The sequence below is a fragment of the Megalops cyprinoides genome, chromosome 4, assembly GCF_013368585.1.
Source record: "Megalops cyprinoides isolate fMegCyp1 chromosome 4, fMegCyp1.pri, whole genome shotgun sequence".
Taxonomy (NCBI): domain Eukaryota; kingdom Metazoa; phylum Chordata; class Actinopteri; order Elopiformes; family Megalopidae; genus Megalops; species Megalops cyprinoides.
Window position 1 is genome coordinate 12,576,093 of NC_050586.1, and position 17,090 is coordinate 12,593,182.

A 17,090-nucleotide genomic window follows, 5' to 3' on the forward strand; every position below is an offset into this window, starting at 1 on the left:
TCCCTGTCTCGCCTGGATTAGCACAGTGTATGAGGAGTTACTGTATGTGTCAGTGTTAGTGGACAGTACCAGTCTGAGTGAGAGGTGGCAACTGTCTACTGGTGACAGCACCTCCTTGTGCAGGCGAGCTGGCTCTGCCTGGTACTGTACAGTTCTGCCCATTCCACTTCACTGATGGCATCCCAGGCTCAGATGCTCAGTTCTGTAGGCAACAGCTCCCCCTGTGGTCAAGTCTTTTAATGTTACAAAAAAAAATTCCAGAGCTTTCATGAGGTGCACTTTCAACCTTGCAGAGACAGACACATTTGAGAAGGTTGTCTGTGAGGTTAAGTAAACTGTAAAGTGTTTAATACCTTCATTCAGTTTTCTGTGGCCATTTGGAATACTGTGATAATAAACCTAATTAAACATCTTTGCAATGTTTTAATGGTCTTGTGTGGACCATTAAATTTGTTTGAGCTTGATTTTTATCTAGCGGATGATACAGTTCTAAAATTCATGCAGTCAGTTACAGTTAATCATCTCTAAGATCATAACACGGAGAAGAAGCCTTTTGCATATAATATGTTTGATGTGAAGCAACAACTACCAAAAAGGAAACTAAAGATAATTGTATCAGAGAGAGGAATGGTGAGAGATGCTCAGCTGTCTACATTTGACAGGGGGTCCACAGTTGGGTTTTAGAGGCCGATATTGATGGGACAGTACAGTGAGAAACAAGTATCAACCTTCATGGTCAGCTCCTGTCTGTGAAAGGCTTATAACTCATTTCGTTTCCAGAAAACATTGACATTGTTAAAGGGGGTCTTTTAAACACAGTTGCAGAGCATGAAAAGAAGACTTCTAAACAGAAGGTCTGTGTTATGCGCATGCCAGTCGGAATGCATGTTGTTCTGAGATTTTCAACCACAGGTGACAGATGCTGTCCTGTGAGAGTCAACGCAAAACCAATTAATCCAGTCACATGTGACATCACATCAATTTTCCATTATATTTTTTTATATTTTTATTTTTGCCAATCAGATATGAATAACACAGAGCATGTATCATCGTAGCTCACTGTAACAGCGGTTTCCGCACCCCTCGAGTCTGAAATGGGGTCAGCGGTGCTATTTGGTATGCAGTCTCTGCAGCTGTGTGCTTTAATGCTCAGCCATCCTTTTCTGGCTGTCTGTATGCAGGCTCTGCTGCCGAGAGACAGCTCTGCTCCGCCGTCCTCTCCTCCTCCTGCTCGGCTCTGCTCTCCGCATCTCCATGCTTCTGCCCCTGACAAATGCCTCGGTCCTGGAAAGTGTCCGCGGTTTTGTGCCGTGAGACCGGGCGCCCCTCAACCCCTCCCCTCCCACCCTGACACAAGCCTCCACCCCCGGCCCTCCCCCTCCCTTTGGTAAATGCGCTTCAGCTGGGCTGTCTCTGGAAGGCTTCTCCGAGCGGTAATTAATAATTCAATGTCAGCGCCGTTGCATACAAGCTCCGTGATGAGCAGTGAATCGCAGCCTCTCTCCTGCACACTGGGATCTGACAGCTACACCAGAGAGTGCGGAGAGTGCGGGGGAGCTCGCACACACACAGGCGTGCACCGCGCAGGCACACACACACACACACACACACACACACACACACAGCAACCTAGGACTGCCCTCCCTCTTTGTCTCTCCCTCTCTTTCTCTCTCTCTCCCTCTCTCTCTTTTCCTCTCAACTTAGCTCAGTCTCTCGTTAGGAGCACAGCATCACCTCCGCCGGGTGCTGCAGAGTCGCCGTTGGATTTGATCCCTTTTTTTTCCCAAAAGAGGCACCCAAGTTTGAGGAGCTGTGCTGTCTCCCTCCCCAGGCCCTCTTCCCCCTCCCCCCCAAAGGAAGGATGCCTGACGCCGGGCTGAGGAGGGCGCCCAGGTGGCTGGGGCTGCCCCACTTGGCCATGCTGTGCCTGCTATTGTACCTGGCGGGGGAATGCGGGGCCAGGAGGGCCCCCAAAATCCCCCGCTGCCCCACCACCTGCTCCTGCACCAAAGACAGCGCCTTCTGTGTGGACACCAAGGCCATCCCCAAAAGCTTCCCCCCTGGCATCATCTCCCTGTGAGTACGACACTGAGCACCCTTTGTGTGTGTGTGTATGTGTGTGTGTGTCTGTCTGTCTGTCTGTCTGTCAGTCTGTCTGTCTGTCTGTCCATCAGTCAAGGTCCATCAGTCAATCTGTCTGTTACTATGCAACTGGTACTGTCTCAAAGGAGCTTTTAGTGTACAATTATTACTTCCAGGAATTCTGAAGGCAGCCATTCTCTGGGAATGCTGCATTACATGAGAGTGATGGAATGGTCTATGATGTCATACGCTTAGCTAATGGTGACTTCATCTTCAGTAGCCAGCTGTTTAGGATTTAGCGTGACATTCTAGTCTTTGAAAACAAACGCATGGATGCCCTATAAAATACAAGTTTTTTTATTATATCCAGAATTTGTCCTGGAACCTGTTGTATTTCATGAATCAATTTAACGCAATGCAGTGTCTGTCCATCTGTCTTTCTGTCTGTCCTGGCATATGATGGATATCAGAAACAAACAAGGGAGTCATGTGACATTGTGTCATAGTGCAAGCTTTAGTTTTAACAACAGTTCATCACCTGTGGTAATTTTAGTGCTGGTTGTTTACCAAAGTATGTTCCAATGAATGTCTAAGACAATAAGGCGGAGGTGTCTGGAGATGCTGCTATGGAGATTGCATGAAATTATTTTAAACAGGTTGTTGTTTGCAGCCTAAATTTGGTCAGGTTCCTACAGGTTTTCATCAGAAGCATCACTTTCGCACTGCAAACACACACTTCAAAACCAAATACTCACACAACTAGCTTGAGATTTATTTTATCCACATAAATGTGCAGGCTAGTATTTAAGGCGTAAGTGGCTTTGTCAGCTTTAGTGAAGAGCGCATCACCAGGAACTGCACTGACTTTGATCTTTTATAATGCAAATTAGTCAGTTGACAGCTGAAAATGGGAGACTCTGCTTTCAGTGCTCGAGGAGCAGGGGTGAAATAAAATGCTTATTCACAGCTGCAGGTCTGGTGATGGGGAATGCCAACAACAGCACTGAGGCACACATAACCTGTTTAAACCACAGCGCTGCACTTGTACCTGCAGTTTAATGGGTGCATTACAGTCAGCTTGTTTTTTAAATGCCATTCTGAGTCACTTCCTAAATGTTTTATTACTAAGCCTCTTTGAGTAGCAAACGGTGAGAATGTGTGTGTGTGTGTTTGTGTACGTGTTTTCGTAAAATGCGCTTTGACTGCAAAGGGTATTCGGATCATTAAAATAAAGAGATCACCTTCACCACTGTTCTCTCATTTATTAGAATGAGGATGGCTGGATCAGCCCTGACATGGGAATAAAATGATGAAAGATGGCCTCATTGCGGCTTTCTCTCTCTTCGGGTCTCTGGAATGGCTTCAGTCAGCTTGTAATAGGAATGCATTGATTGCAGGAGAGCTGAGGGACCTGAGGCTGAAATCCTAGGAAAGATAATGATTTGCTGATCAGACCTCAGGGACTGATTGCTGTAAAGGGATTTGTTAATTAAGATGTCATCCTTATACATCAGCAACAACCGATTATGCAGATTGGTAAGCTGTGCCTGTAAAACTCTGCTGCCTTCAGTTCACCAACATTGGTGAAGTTGTTTCTCCCTATAGTTGGCAGAAGCCGATACAATTCAAGGTGGAGCTGCCCTGATTTTAGAATGGAGAAGTCATGAATGCTTGAAAAAGGAAACAGCATGTCCTAGTTTAAACTGATTAAGCCCTTCCAACAGACTGAAGCAGTGGGAAAGGTTCAGTCCGAGTGCGGCAGGCAATTGCTTAAGAGATCACGTGGGTCCGTGACCCTTGCATGCTGACTCAATATATAGATTGGGGTCTGTATAGAGTTTTTGTTGGATGCTGGATACACAACGCTTAAATGCTCTGCCATAAAAATCACATTATTATCAGCATTGCCACTAGGATCAGGTCATTTTTCTGACAAGTGATATCATACATATATCTATCATTATCTTCTTGTGCTTGAAGTAGATGTGGGGAAGATGAGAATTTGTATTGCTTAACACTGGAAAGCGTAAAAGGATATTAGTCTGTCATTTTTATATCAGACTCCTTGTAGCTTCCAGTTTAAACAAAAGGACTGATTAATATGCTGCATATATTTTGCTCACAAAAGAACATTCATTCGGTATGATGTCAAAATGGTGACTCCCTCCTCATATTTGCAATTTTGACCAGCAGGTCCGAATGTCAGGTATTTCAAAATAAGTGTTTATGCATTGTTTTTCCTATTGAGCAGTGAAATATACACACTACATTGCAATATTTCAAAAGGAAGAAAATACTGCACAATAATTTGGCTCTCCCAAAGTCATTCCCTCTCCAGGAATGTTTCTGCCCATACAATGCTTAATCTTCGAAGTCTCCTCATTGTGAACTGCAAAAAGTAAAATTATTATGCAAGGTTTAAAATACACTTCTATCAAATACACAGACTTCTTGCCAGTGCACAGACAATTTATTATTATTTATTTATGTTCCATACACTTCCCATATTTTATATATTCACACATTTTGTATATATTCTTGTTGTTTTTAAATTCTTGTTATATGTTGTCATAGCACTGACACGGGGTAGCAACTGTAATTTCATTGTCCTGAACAATGACAATAAAGCTCTCTTATCTTATCTTATCTTATCTTATCTTACCTTAAATACTTACCTGTTACTCTAATGTGAAATAGAACACATCTAGCAATTTTAGAAATGGGTGACATGCTGCTTGTTTTCAAAAGGGTGATGAAAGGGAGCTCAGCACTTATAAATAATACATAAGTCCTCTGATTATTATTATTTATTTATTTGGCAGATGCATTCGAAAACACAGCAAAGAACCAACAGAGCAATACATTCAGTGGCTGCAAGCAAATAAAAAGCCACCACAGGGCTATTGCCTACAATCAAGCAAGTTTGCGATTAGGCACATCTTAAACAAATTCCCCAGGGCAATACTTAATACATTACCTACAACACCAACTGGAGTTCTAATGAAGTGATGGCTAATAGTGACACAGCCACTTATCAGAAATAATTCATTTGGCGCACATTTATAGACAGCTGCATCTTTCACAGCTCCCCAAGCACGGTTTGTGTGAGAACAGCAATGACATTATAACAACCCGAAGAGTAAGAGTGCTAATGAGACAGCAGGCTCAAGTGCTTCAGGTGCCCAGGTGCAGTCTAAAGCGCTTTCATTCCGGCGCGTGCTGACCTTTAGTGTTGAGAATGCAACAGAACTTAACGTGTGGATTGGGGTAGGTAGCTTATTCTACCGCTAGGTATGAATGGGCCTTCACAATTGGGCTACAGAGGGGAGAGACAAACAGTCAACCAGCATAGGAAGTGGACATGACAGGCCTGTTGGGAGAGATGAGTGAATGTATGTAAGTGGGGGGAGGTCTGCTTTAGGGTTCAGCACAGCGAGTACAGGTTGCAATAGGTAACCAATGGAGGGAGATGAGAAGAATAGATGGGAGGCTGGTAAATATGGGTAGTTACTATGATCATTTTCACATTCTGTTTGTTGTATTTTGTACTCTAAGGCTATAAAATGCACAGATACACAAAGTTTAGGAATTCAATTATAAATTTGTTTATATATTTTTTTTTATCAAGTCCCATGAAGTAGGTGTGCCATTCATCATGCTTGTGCCATAATTTGTAAATCAGTCAATATGAATTTCCATACAATCAAAGCGTAAAGTTTGTGATTGATGTGGGTATAGCAGAACTTAGATCTGGTTTGGAGTTCGGCAAAGGGATCGAACCCGGCCATGGGCCAAGGTTGTTGACCACCCATTTGGACATCATGCGTGGGGGGAAAAAATGGGGATGTGGGGTGGGGGAGGGATGCCATGAACAGCCGACATGGAAAGGAAGTAGTGAGTGGGATTCCCATGGTCGTGGACGGGACCATTTTGTCTAGGTTTAGTTAATTGCATAGGGATTGTCTGAATGTTTGTTTGCAACTTCAATTATGATGCTGATGATGATGGATGAGGTGATTATGGTTGATTACGAGTATGATGAAGAGGAGGATAATGATGATAATGGTGATTATGATTATCTCATTCTTTAACTTCGGATGATGAATCAATCTGTGTTTTGTGCCCTCTCGTACAGGACGATGGTGAATGCAGCCTTCACGGAGATTCCAGAGGGGGCCTTCTCCCACCTGCACCTGCTGCAGTTCCTGTGAGTCCACGGCAGATTCACCATGTCTCTGGAGAGACATCTCCCTCACACCCTCACGATATGACAGAACACACACTGCTTGCTTTAGTCACTACAGCACGCTCCGTCATGAAGTCTTCTTGCCTTCAGCCACAACAGGCTTGATGACATGACAAGACCGGTCTCAGCCGGTTATAGCGACAGATTGAAACGGTATCTGTCAGCTCGCACGGTGACAAGCTCCGATCTCATGAATTAGGCAGCACCGTTAGGATAGCCTGTCGCTGGCTGTGGCTTAGAGCTGGGTGCTGTGAGGCCGCCCCTGTCCCTCTTTGAGGGGCAGGAGTCGCTAGTAAGTGACATGCCTGTGATGGGGCTGGTGTTCTGTATCAGTGTCGGTGTCAGTGTCACCAGCGATGACAGAGCCCTTGCAGCCGTCAGGCCAAACAATAGGAGGACTGTGCCAGTTGGTTCTGCACTGCCTGTGTGTGTGTGTGTGTGTGTGTGTGTGGCCTTACAGTACTGCACCCTTTTCGTATCTGAAAATAATGGTACTGACAGCGTTTGTGCTGTTAAATTTGCTCAGGATGGGAATGCGCAGGCAAGTCTGATACAGAGCTTTAGAGCAGAGAGGGCAAATATCAGTATGCCTGCAAAAGGGTACGATTCCCTGCTTTTGATATCTGGTCTCAGAAATATCACAAGGGCTGTTGAAATTGGTTTTATTTTAAAAAGAATGCATCCGCTAGAGACAATAGAATTAATGTAACACATGTGCATGTGTGTCCATATGAGGAAAATCTCAAAAACATGTAGTGCCCTATGTAATTTTCTGCGTTTGACAAGCCTGAAATGTCCAGTATTTGTTTCAACTTCTCAATACCAGCTCCGTAGTAGGTTCTCATATTTAAATGGTCTAAAATTCATCTATGAGACAAATTGATATCATTCTCCCTGTGAATGGTAGGGGGAAGAATATGGTTGTGGGCATCATAAGGACAGGTATCCCCTTCTGGTTAAAATGAAGAATATGGTCCTTCTCAGTGGGGAACTGCCAATGTTTGTCACATCCTTCACAAAGGACAGCTCACAAAGATCATTTCAGCAAGCCAGCACTTGCATTTGAGCCTTGTTTCCAGGCATTTTTGGTGAGATGCAATTGGTAGACCTCCTTCAGTGATACAATTTACATTAAGCCTGTATCACACAGAGGCCATATATAATCCTGCAACCCTGATTACTATGCAACAGTGCTATGCACCAAGATTGATGAAAGCACTTCCAGGAGCTTTTGTAGCACAATTGCAACTGGCACTGGATAGCACACAGGTAAATGAGCAGCCCTAAAGGCAGAAATGTCCTTTACAGCCATTACAATCCTTAATTTGCTCTCTCGTTTACTATCATATGCATTTGATGGCATCATGATTATCACTGTGTTTATGATAACAATTATTAGTATGATGACAACAACAGTGATGTTAACAGTGCAATATATTTTATATGTTGTATATTTATGTTATATATTGCATTTTTGTTGTTTGTACTGTTTTTGTCGTTTTGTATTTTTTCATTCATAATAATGGAGAGTATTGCCTTTCACGTATATGTTGACTCATCTACGTGTACTTATTTTTTGTACATCATTTCATGCTGTCCTCTTGAATGCATTTTGTGTTTGCACACTGGAAGTCACTTTGGATGAGAGGTGCTGATAAATAACAAAATTTAAATGCAAATGTACTGATACTATTGTTTATTTTTGTTATTGTTTTTAGTAGTTGTAGAGTAACAGTGGTAGTAGTAGTATTTTAATATCAAATGCACTATCAAACAAAACAATAAAACTGAACAAATCATGAACATGACACGTGAACACTTAAGTGAAAATAAATCCAAGCTTACAGCGTTTTGAGAAAGTTCAGTTGAAATAAAAGCAAGTGAACTATATCTGCTTGGGAAGCAATCTTACAGTCAAAGAGCACAAAAAAATCACATATTGTGAGAAATACAGAAGATGAAGCTTAATGAAAACATTGTGTGAGGCCTGAATAGACAAAAATAGAGAAGGAGGGCAAGCATATCTCTGCCTGTAAGATCACCTGTCTGGCTTATGAAAGAAAGCAAAGCATGTGTCTATATTAAATAAATGGTATAAGTCTCACAAGGTGTGCACTGTTCTGATGTGTCACTTCACAGCACACTGCCTCTGTCTGAATGTCTTTCTCCCTCTCTCTCTCTCTTTCTCTGCAGCCTGCTCAACTCCAACACGTTCACCGTAATTGCTGACGATGCATTTGCCGGTCTCTCACACCTGCAGTATCTGTAAGTGCCTGATCACAGTCAAACGCTGTTGAATCTTCTTTTCAACATGCGATCCCTTGGGAACCACAAACATAATTTTCCATTTTCCATGTTAATGGATTAGCAGGCATAAACCCAAACCACAACCATTCCATTATACATTTTTATGGTGATGCAAATTATACAAAAAATTAGTCCCTTGCTGTTTTAACAGTCTCATTAAAAAGCCTGAATCCAGACTCATGCCATACTTTTTACTGGGTGTAAATATGGTTGTGGTAAAACCTATGTGGAATATTTTGTAGTTTGCACTTGATTAAAATCACAGAATGACTCTTTCTGTTGTCGTTCATGTCAAAGTCTTTAGTGTTGTGGTTGTAGCATTTTCTAAATTTATAATTCAATAGGGGCCATGATATTATATGCTCAATAGTGGTCAGTGAAACACCCAAAACCCAAAGGCACAAAACACCAAAGTTTTCATCCTTCAGGCATGCCCTCTCAGCACAGAAAAGCTGAATGGGCTATTTTCCTTATTGATGGACATGAGGAAATATGAAATTGCTGATGGCCTGGCTTTTGCCTTCCATCATGTGCAGGAGGGCCACGGAAGCAATGCATTAAGTTCCATAAAGTGATTGTGTGGATTTGGCCGTGGCCCATTTCCAGGCCTTAGCACTGCCAGCAGTCCAGGGTGAGCCCCCATGGTGAATGCTGATGAGCCTGCAGCTTCAAATTCAGTGCTGTGCCTGACCGGGGTGGATGAAACCTGGGTGTTAATGAGACGGCAGCCATTCTACCATTGCGCACACCATAGTGGTAAGACGCAGGGCCTGTAACCAACAGGTTGCTGGTGTGATTCCCCGTTTAGGCACTGTTGGTGTATCCTAAGACATGGTACTTAAACCAGAATTGCTTCAGTAAATATCCAGTTGTATAAATGGATAACATACAAAAAACGGTAACCTATGTAAGTTTATCTGGGTAAGAACGTCTGCTAAAGGACAATAATGTAATGTACCAGGATAGGCTGAATCAGTGATGTGGCATTCCCCCATGGAAGTTTCACAGACACACCACGGTACACACAGCTGTGCTCTTGTGTGTGCTCATCTGTCTCTTTTAGCCACACTCCCACAGAGACACTGTTGGTTACTGAGTAGTGTTAATTTGTTTTATTTAGTTTTGATTTGTCCATTGATTTGCTGAGCTGCTATCAGCGTGGCTCCCTTCTCTGATCGAATTTCTTATTATATATTTCCTGTTGTGTATTGCGGTTGATGAGGCATATGGTCTTCTTAAGCATGCAGCATCATTTAAAGAGCGTTTTTTTGGGAAGCGGTCTCCCGCATTGCTGATGAAAGTGTTTTGGGGTGCCGTTTTAGATGCTTCTGTCATACCGTGTAGAATTTAATCTGCCTCCCCCTCTTGTTGTGTTAGCATCTTTTTGATTTCTGTGGCTTGGATCCAGGGTCAGCTGAACTGAGAATCGGGGGTAGCTATAACCTTGCTAGCATTATTTGGACCTTCAGTGCTGTCTGATAGTGACATACGTCAGCCCGTTTGCTGCACACCCCAGAAAAATGCTGGCATAACACAAGGGGATAGGAGTTCTGATCAGCTGCTAATGCCATACCCAATTTTGACTGTGACACATCAGTTTGATGTGCTATGGAAAGCAATGGGTAGTCTGCATTGTACAGGATATACAGAAGGTTTGGATTCCCACCTTTCTCTTTCTTAGATTAAAGCCAAGGTCAGTGTTGCAGGTGACGCATCCCTGCCTTGGCAATTCCCATCAAGCCTGCTTAAAATTCAGCCTGCGTTGTGCGCCGGCTACATGAATGCTGCTTAATGGTTGCAGCTGATCATCAGCTGAGGAAAAGGCTTTTAAATGGAATTAAATAAATAAAGACCAAAAACAGGCACCATTAGGCTAAAAGGTTTTACAAGATAAATGTAGCACCTTAAATGAGAGGAGTGAAATATACACCCGCGGTGCTGCAATCTATTAAAACGCTCTTAATTGAATTATGCTCCTCCAGTGGCTCATTCATATGCTACAAGGAGGAGGAAGCATTTCCTTAGCTCTGCTCTGTGAATGACAAAGGAGAGATGGGAATGAGAGGGGGCTGTTTGTTTGACCCGCTTATTTTTCCCTTCATTGTCCATAATTCATTGATCTATTCCACTGTTTGGTGAAGTGTCAATGCAATATATTTCTAGTCATGTTACATATACACACATTCCCTCAAAGCTCCAACCTGTCTTCTACTCAGCCACGTTGAGGTATTATGGTCAGTCTTCACATTTCTTGCTTATTGAACCTCTCTCTACCATCCTATTTTACAGATTCATCGAGAACAACGACATTCAGGCCCTGTCCAAACATACCTTCAGAGGACTCAAAGCCTTGACTCACCTGTATGTATTTATCATATCTCTGTCACTGTTAGCACAGGGAGATTCCTTAATAATTTCCTAACATGGTGGTTTTGCAGTATTTTCAGCTGTATTTACATTGCCATGAGCTCTTAAATCATCCATTCCCCTATTCCCCATTTCTATTCAACTGTAAAATCAGCAGAAAGCCCTAACTTCATATGCATTAAACTGGGATGATCATGTTCTGAAACAAAATAAAAATAGTAACTTGCTGTTACCGTGTGCAATACACTGCACTGTATTTCTGCTCTTACAAGGCTTTCCAGCACACACTCTTAACAGGTACAGTACTGTGTGTGTATGCTGATTGCAATATCTAGATCTTAGCTTTTGCCACCCATTCAAAGTTGCCTTGAGTATCATGTGACTGAGTTCTTAGCTTGTGTTTTATCAATTTGAGAAATGACTTTATCCCTTGAACTAAACATAAATAGCAGAAAAAAGTGAGATGCAAAGACTTGGGCAACTGTAGTGAACAGTAGGCTAGGGGGGTTAATCATTTGTGTCTGCCTTTTGTTCGTTTTGTCCGTTTTGTTCCTGGGAAATACAGAGATGTAGCGCTTCCCAGGAAAAGAGTATGTTGATATTCAGATTTAAAACCTCTTGTCAATATGCAGATCCCTGTCCAATAACAACCTGCAAGTCCTTCCTCGAGACCTCTTCAAACACCTGGATATCCTGACTGACCTGTAAGTACACTCTCCGACAAACCACTATTTGTAGTGGCTACGAAGATGGGCATATGACCAAAGGCCTAGTTTCCCAGCAGGCTCAGTATCTGCTACTGCACCCGTGAGCATGAATTGCTGAATATAAAGCTATGTGAATGGATAATGTGTGAAAATGTAAGCTATATAAGTTGCTCTGGGTAAGGGTGCCTTAGTACATAACAGGAACAAGGTACAACAAAGTAGATGAGTACTTAATGTACTCTGCTGACATATTTGCATGATAAGGTTTCACGCATCCTTGAAAGTTGCAGTTATCTCCCCTCTCCATGCTCCTAAACATAACGATTACCTCTGTTTCAAAGGCAACACCCCTACTTTATTCTGGGGCAATAGTGAGCCTTCCCAACATGTTGTGGGCCTAACTCAATGAAACACCAATGAAGGGAGGTGCCCACTTGATAATCCCAATGATATACTGGCATCTATATGCATAATTGTTTTTTTTTTGTAGCATAATGGTACATGTTACCTTGTAGATGTTACAGTGGCATTGGGCTTGGTTGTCTTAACTGACAGTTTATCCTATTTTTATGGCACTTTGTGTTGTAATATTTACTTGTTGGCTGCAGAGCTATTTGTGAGGTTGTTCCTGAACGTGGTAATTGAAGCCCCAGGTTCCTATCCTGTACTGCTTGTTCCTAGAGACTTGCGGGGAAACTCCTTCCGCTGCGACTGTAAGATCAAGTGGCTGGTGGACTGGATGGAGAAAACAAACACTTCAGTGCCCGCCATATACTGCTCCAGCCCCTTCGAGTTCCAGGGCAGACGCATCCATGACCTCACACCTCGAGACTTCAACTGCATAAGTGCAGGTTTCTCAGGGAATTTATTGGGGATTGGGGAGTGACTGTTTCTTTGTGTGTGTGCGTGTGTGTGTGTGTGATTGTGTTGTTTAATAATGACTTTGTGATGACCCCGGTCTCTCTCCCTTACAGACTTTGCAGTGTATGAGACATTCCCTTTCCAGTCTGTGTCTGTGGAGTCCTACGAATTTAATGGGGACCAGTTTGTGGCCTTTGCGCTGCCTGACACGGGGATATGTACACTCTATGTGTGGGACCATGTGGAGATGGTCTTCAGGAAGTACCACAATATCACATGTAAGGCTCTTAATGAAAAATGTCTCCCTTTTATCCAAATAATCCTTCATTGCACTAACCAGTAAACCAAGTTGGCATAATTTCTAGAGGTCCAGGTCTGCAGTCCATGATGCTAAGAACTGCAATGTGGTTACTCCATGGATTTGCAGTCCATCTGTTGGCCCAGAAGGCTATGGGTTCCATTACCATCCATCACACTAAAGGCTTGGTACCATTATTTAGTAGCATGCATGCAGACAGACTGGAATCATAGCCCTGTGATACACTACTTTCCTCAGTGAGTGCTCTTGTACATCTGATTGCTTTATACCAGCAAAAATAAGCTCAGACTCTATGGCCTGCCAAGACCCAAATGAAGCACCAGGACTGCCTCTTTTGTCTTTAATGCAAAGAAATTTTTTGAAAGAATTGTTTACCTGTTTGTTCAAAGAGCTGAAGCTAAATCTCTCCTAGTGTTTCAGTTTTTAAACAAGGTGAAAGCAGTACCTCTCTCAGAACACTGAATCATCTTTGATGGTCTTGGCTAGAACAAGCCCCAGTGATCTATTTCTGTATTGAAGTAGTAGCTTTTAAAGTAATGGACTGGGAATAAGACAGAGGGAGAGGGGAAGGCAGGGTTTTCAGACCATGTCTCAGTGGGACTGGTAGACAGAGAGATAAGAGAGAGAGAGAGGAGCACTCAGCAAAAAAGGGCTATTCCCCCGCTGTCTCCACCCAAAGGGCCACAGTGAAGGTTTGAGGCTAAAATCCTCTTCAGGGATAGAGATTCTCCACAGCTGCAAACCTGATCCTATAACTGAAAATGGGATAAACATAGAAGCACTAAGAGGAGTCACCTTTGCTTTTCTATGCTGCTTCTAAAAATGCTAAAATAAAATATTTTTTCTTTATAAAACACACAGCAATACTTTAAGTATGCCACAGCTTGCAAATTCACTTTCACAGATGGGATTCTTGATGGCGATGATAATAATAATGTTAATGGTGTGTGTTTTTGTGTGTGTCTTTCTCAGCTCGCTCCGCTGTCTACTGCAAGCCAGTAATCATTAACAACACCCTTTACATGGTGGTGGCCCAACTGTTTGGGGGATCCCACATCTACAAGTGAGTTCATTCTGCACTCATTCCCTTTTCTAAATATTCTGAAGTATAGTAGATATGTAGGCTAATTTTACAAGGTGCATTTGGAGTTTAAACAAAACATTCTGACCAATGATGGCAATTATTTAAGTGGTCTTTGAAAAGTTGTGTAAATTGTGAAACCAACGGTGTTGGTGATGAAACCAAGCTGACTACCCATGACCCAACTGGCCCACTGTTGGCAGGTGGGAGGAGGACCCTCAGCGCTTTGTAAAGATCCAGGACATAGACACCACACGTGTCCGCAAGCCCAACTTTGTGGACACCTTCCAGCTGGAGGGGGACTGGTATTTTGCAGTGGCCGACAGCTCCAAGGCCGGCTCTACCAGTCTGTACCGCTGGAACAGCAACGGCTTCTACTCCCACCAGTCCCTACACCCCTGGCACCGCGACACCCACGTGGAGTACCTGGAGGTGGACGGTAAGCCCCGCCTCATCCTCTCCAGTGCCTCACAGCCCCCGGTGGTCTACCAGTGGAACCGCAGCCAGCGCCAGTTTGCCTTCTACTCTGAGATCACAGACATGGCGGACATCCAGATGGTGAAGCACTTTCGGGTGCGCAAGGTCGTCTACCTGTGTCTCACACGCTTCATCGGGGATTCCAAGATCCTGCGCTGGGAAGGGCAGCGCTTTGTGGAGGTCCAGACCCTACCCTCTCGCGGCTCCATGGCTGTGTACCCCTTCACGGTCGGCATCCGTCAGTACCTCATCCTGGGGAGTGACTTCTCCTTCTCTAGGGTGTACCTGTGGGATGACCTCACTCAACGGTTCCAGCCCTTCCAGGAGCTCAACATGCGCGCCCCGCGGGCCTTCAGCCTGGTCTCCGTCGACAACAAGGACATCCTCCTGGCTGCCAGTTTCAAAGGCAACACCTTGGCCTACCAGCACCTGGTGATAGACCTGAGTGCCAAATAAACCTAAAAATGGAGCTGACAGCCCTGCTGCCTGAGTGAAGGAGCAAGTAGGCCAGTCATGTATAAATCCACCTTAGTTATGGGGTTTGTGTGTCTGTTAACATGACTCCAATTAACATTTTTTTTTCTTTTGAAGATAAGGGAGGGGCATCTAAAAGAAAAGAGAAAAAATCTACATTAACCATATAGACTATATCCCATTTTAAAAAATGATGACTACCACGAATCAAAAGATGATGCTGTCATTATTCATTAGATAGACTTGTTAGTCAAATAATAACTTCATACCATCAAAACAATCTCATTGCTTCAACTCCGACAAAGTATATTATTAGAAAGTGTGACAAAATTCTACTGCATTTACCAGTGAAGTAAACTTTACATATAGAGCGTAATGCATTAAATGCTGTTCCTTATATTTCTTTTACCATTAATTTATTTTACTTTCTTAAGGAAAAATGTATTTGGACAGAAAGACACACTGAAAACTGGTTGTTATATGTGATTATTTCAAACTGGTGATCATATTTGCAGACATGGATAGATTATTGCTACCAATCAAGCTGTAATTACCCCTTAGACACTGTTATATTGTATTTATTTATTAGAAGATTCTGTCTGATTTATACAGAGACATACATTCATAAACAATGGTCAGGAAAAGGGGATTCCTTGCAAATAACAACTAAAAATATGCTGCAGCACTGAATGTTCAATCCCATTTTTATACTTTATATAAAAAATGACGCAATGAAAGCATGCCAAACTACTGACCTATTTTCTATTGCAGTAGACTGTTAAAAATAGGGCATGTTAGGTAATCCACTGTGTTCATGCATCTCACTCATACCTCACCATAAACTCTAATTAAATATTATGACTTTTGTCTAACTATGTAATAGAAATGCTGTGTGCATGTTTTAGAAGTCACTTACTAGCAGATTTTTTTCAGAATCATGGTTCTTGGTTGCAGCAATTATTTAGAACTCTTGAAATACATACAGGGAATACAAAGCAATATGTTATCCTGTGTTTAATGCTATGATTTACAGATCTTTTCCTACAGTGGATCCATCCTTTCCCATTTCAGTATTTTATAGCATCTTTTGTTCATCAATATCCTTTTATTTAGTCTGTTGCTATAAATTCACTCTTTTGCAACTTTACATTTAAAGCTATTGAGCTTTAGCCCTCTCAGCTTCTGTTACATCACATAATGTATACAGTTATCCAAAAGGACTCCATTCAATATTTGACACTGATTTGTGCTGTTCTTATGTTTGTTTCATTGTTTTGGCTGAAATCATTGAAAGCTATTGTTTCCTGTTACTGATCCACACCTTTATAGTAGACTGTGTGTGATTTCCCACTTGTGTGATTACATCTACCAGGAGCCATACAATCAACTGATGATCCATAACAAAAGTCTTTGTTCCCTTCAAACCATTTTATATGTACCTTAACTGAAATAATGAAATGTTGTGGAGGTTATAAAAAGATGACACTGTCTTAAATTACCCTCTAAAATAATATGGGGGAAATTGCATACACTTTGACTGAATTGTCCCCTTCCATATCTGATTCCACTGCTCACTCATCTATGTGAACAACAATCTGTGTTCATTTCTTTTTAGAGAAAACCAGCTGCGATTGTGGCTTTGTGATAATGTTGATTAATATTGTCCTGCATCACAAGCATTATCTTGTTCACTTCCATGAAATGTATGCAATAAATCCACCAAATTACTTTAAATCACCTCAGAAGTGACACCTCAGAAGTGAAAAATTTATCATTTCTGTTTGTTCAATAGCAATAGCTTGAAGTTTAAAATACTTTCCAGGAAATTAACTGTTTGCCAAATGTGTGTAATAAATGCTGTGAATATCATTGTGAGATATATTTTATTCCAGTATAGACTGTTGTGTTTGATTTAAACACGTGGTGTGTTTCTTACTGTCGTGTTTATACACTATCCTACAAAAGTGTATTTTGTGAGGGCAGAGAGATGTACAGACCGAATGATTGTACAAGGAAGTCAACATGGCATTTTGAAAGTGGAATTGAAAAATGCAATGCAATATGAGAATTAAACAATTGTACTTTGTATGGGTTTGCTGCTTATACAGTGTGAAATTGTGTAACAATAATGAAAAATCAGCTAAACTGAAACTGGTGTATTTCAATGTG

General features: G+C 42.2%; 1 protein-coding gene across 1 annotated transcript; it reads left to right on the top strand.

Annotated features, from left to right (window-relative positions):
• Positions 1 to 1,630: 1,630 nt before the first annotated feature.
• Positions 1,631 to 15,217, top strand: lgi3 (leucine-rich repeat LGI family, member 3). Its single transcript, XM_036527067.1, has 9 exons — positions 1,631 to 2,076; positions 6,218 to 6,289; positions 8,522 to 8,593; positions 10,925 to 10,996; positions 11,635 to 11,706; positions 12,391 to 12,560; positions 12,684 to 12,848; positions 13,862 to 13,952; positions 14,174 to 15,217. Exons 1-9 carry the CDS (start codon positions 1,862 to 1,864, stop codon positions 14,901 to 14,903), a joined length of 1,659 nt encoding a protein of 552 aa, XP_036382960.1. The 5' UTR covers positions 1,631 to 1,861; the 3' UTR covers positions 14,904 to 15,217.
• Positions 15,218 to 17,090: the final 1,873 nt, after the last annotated feature.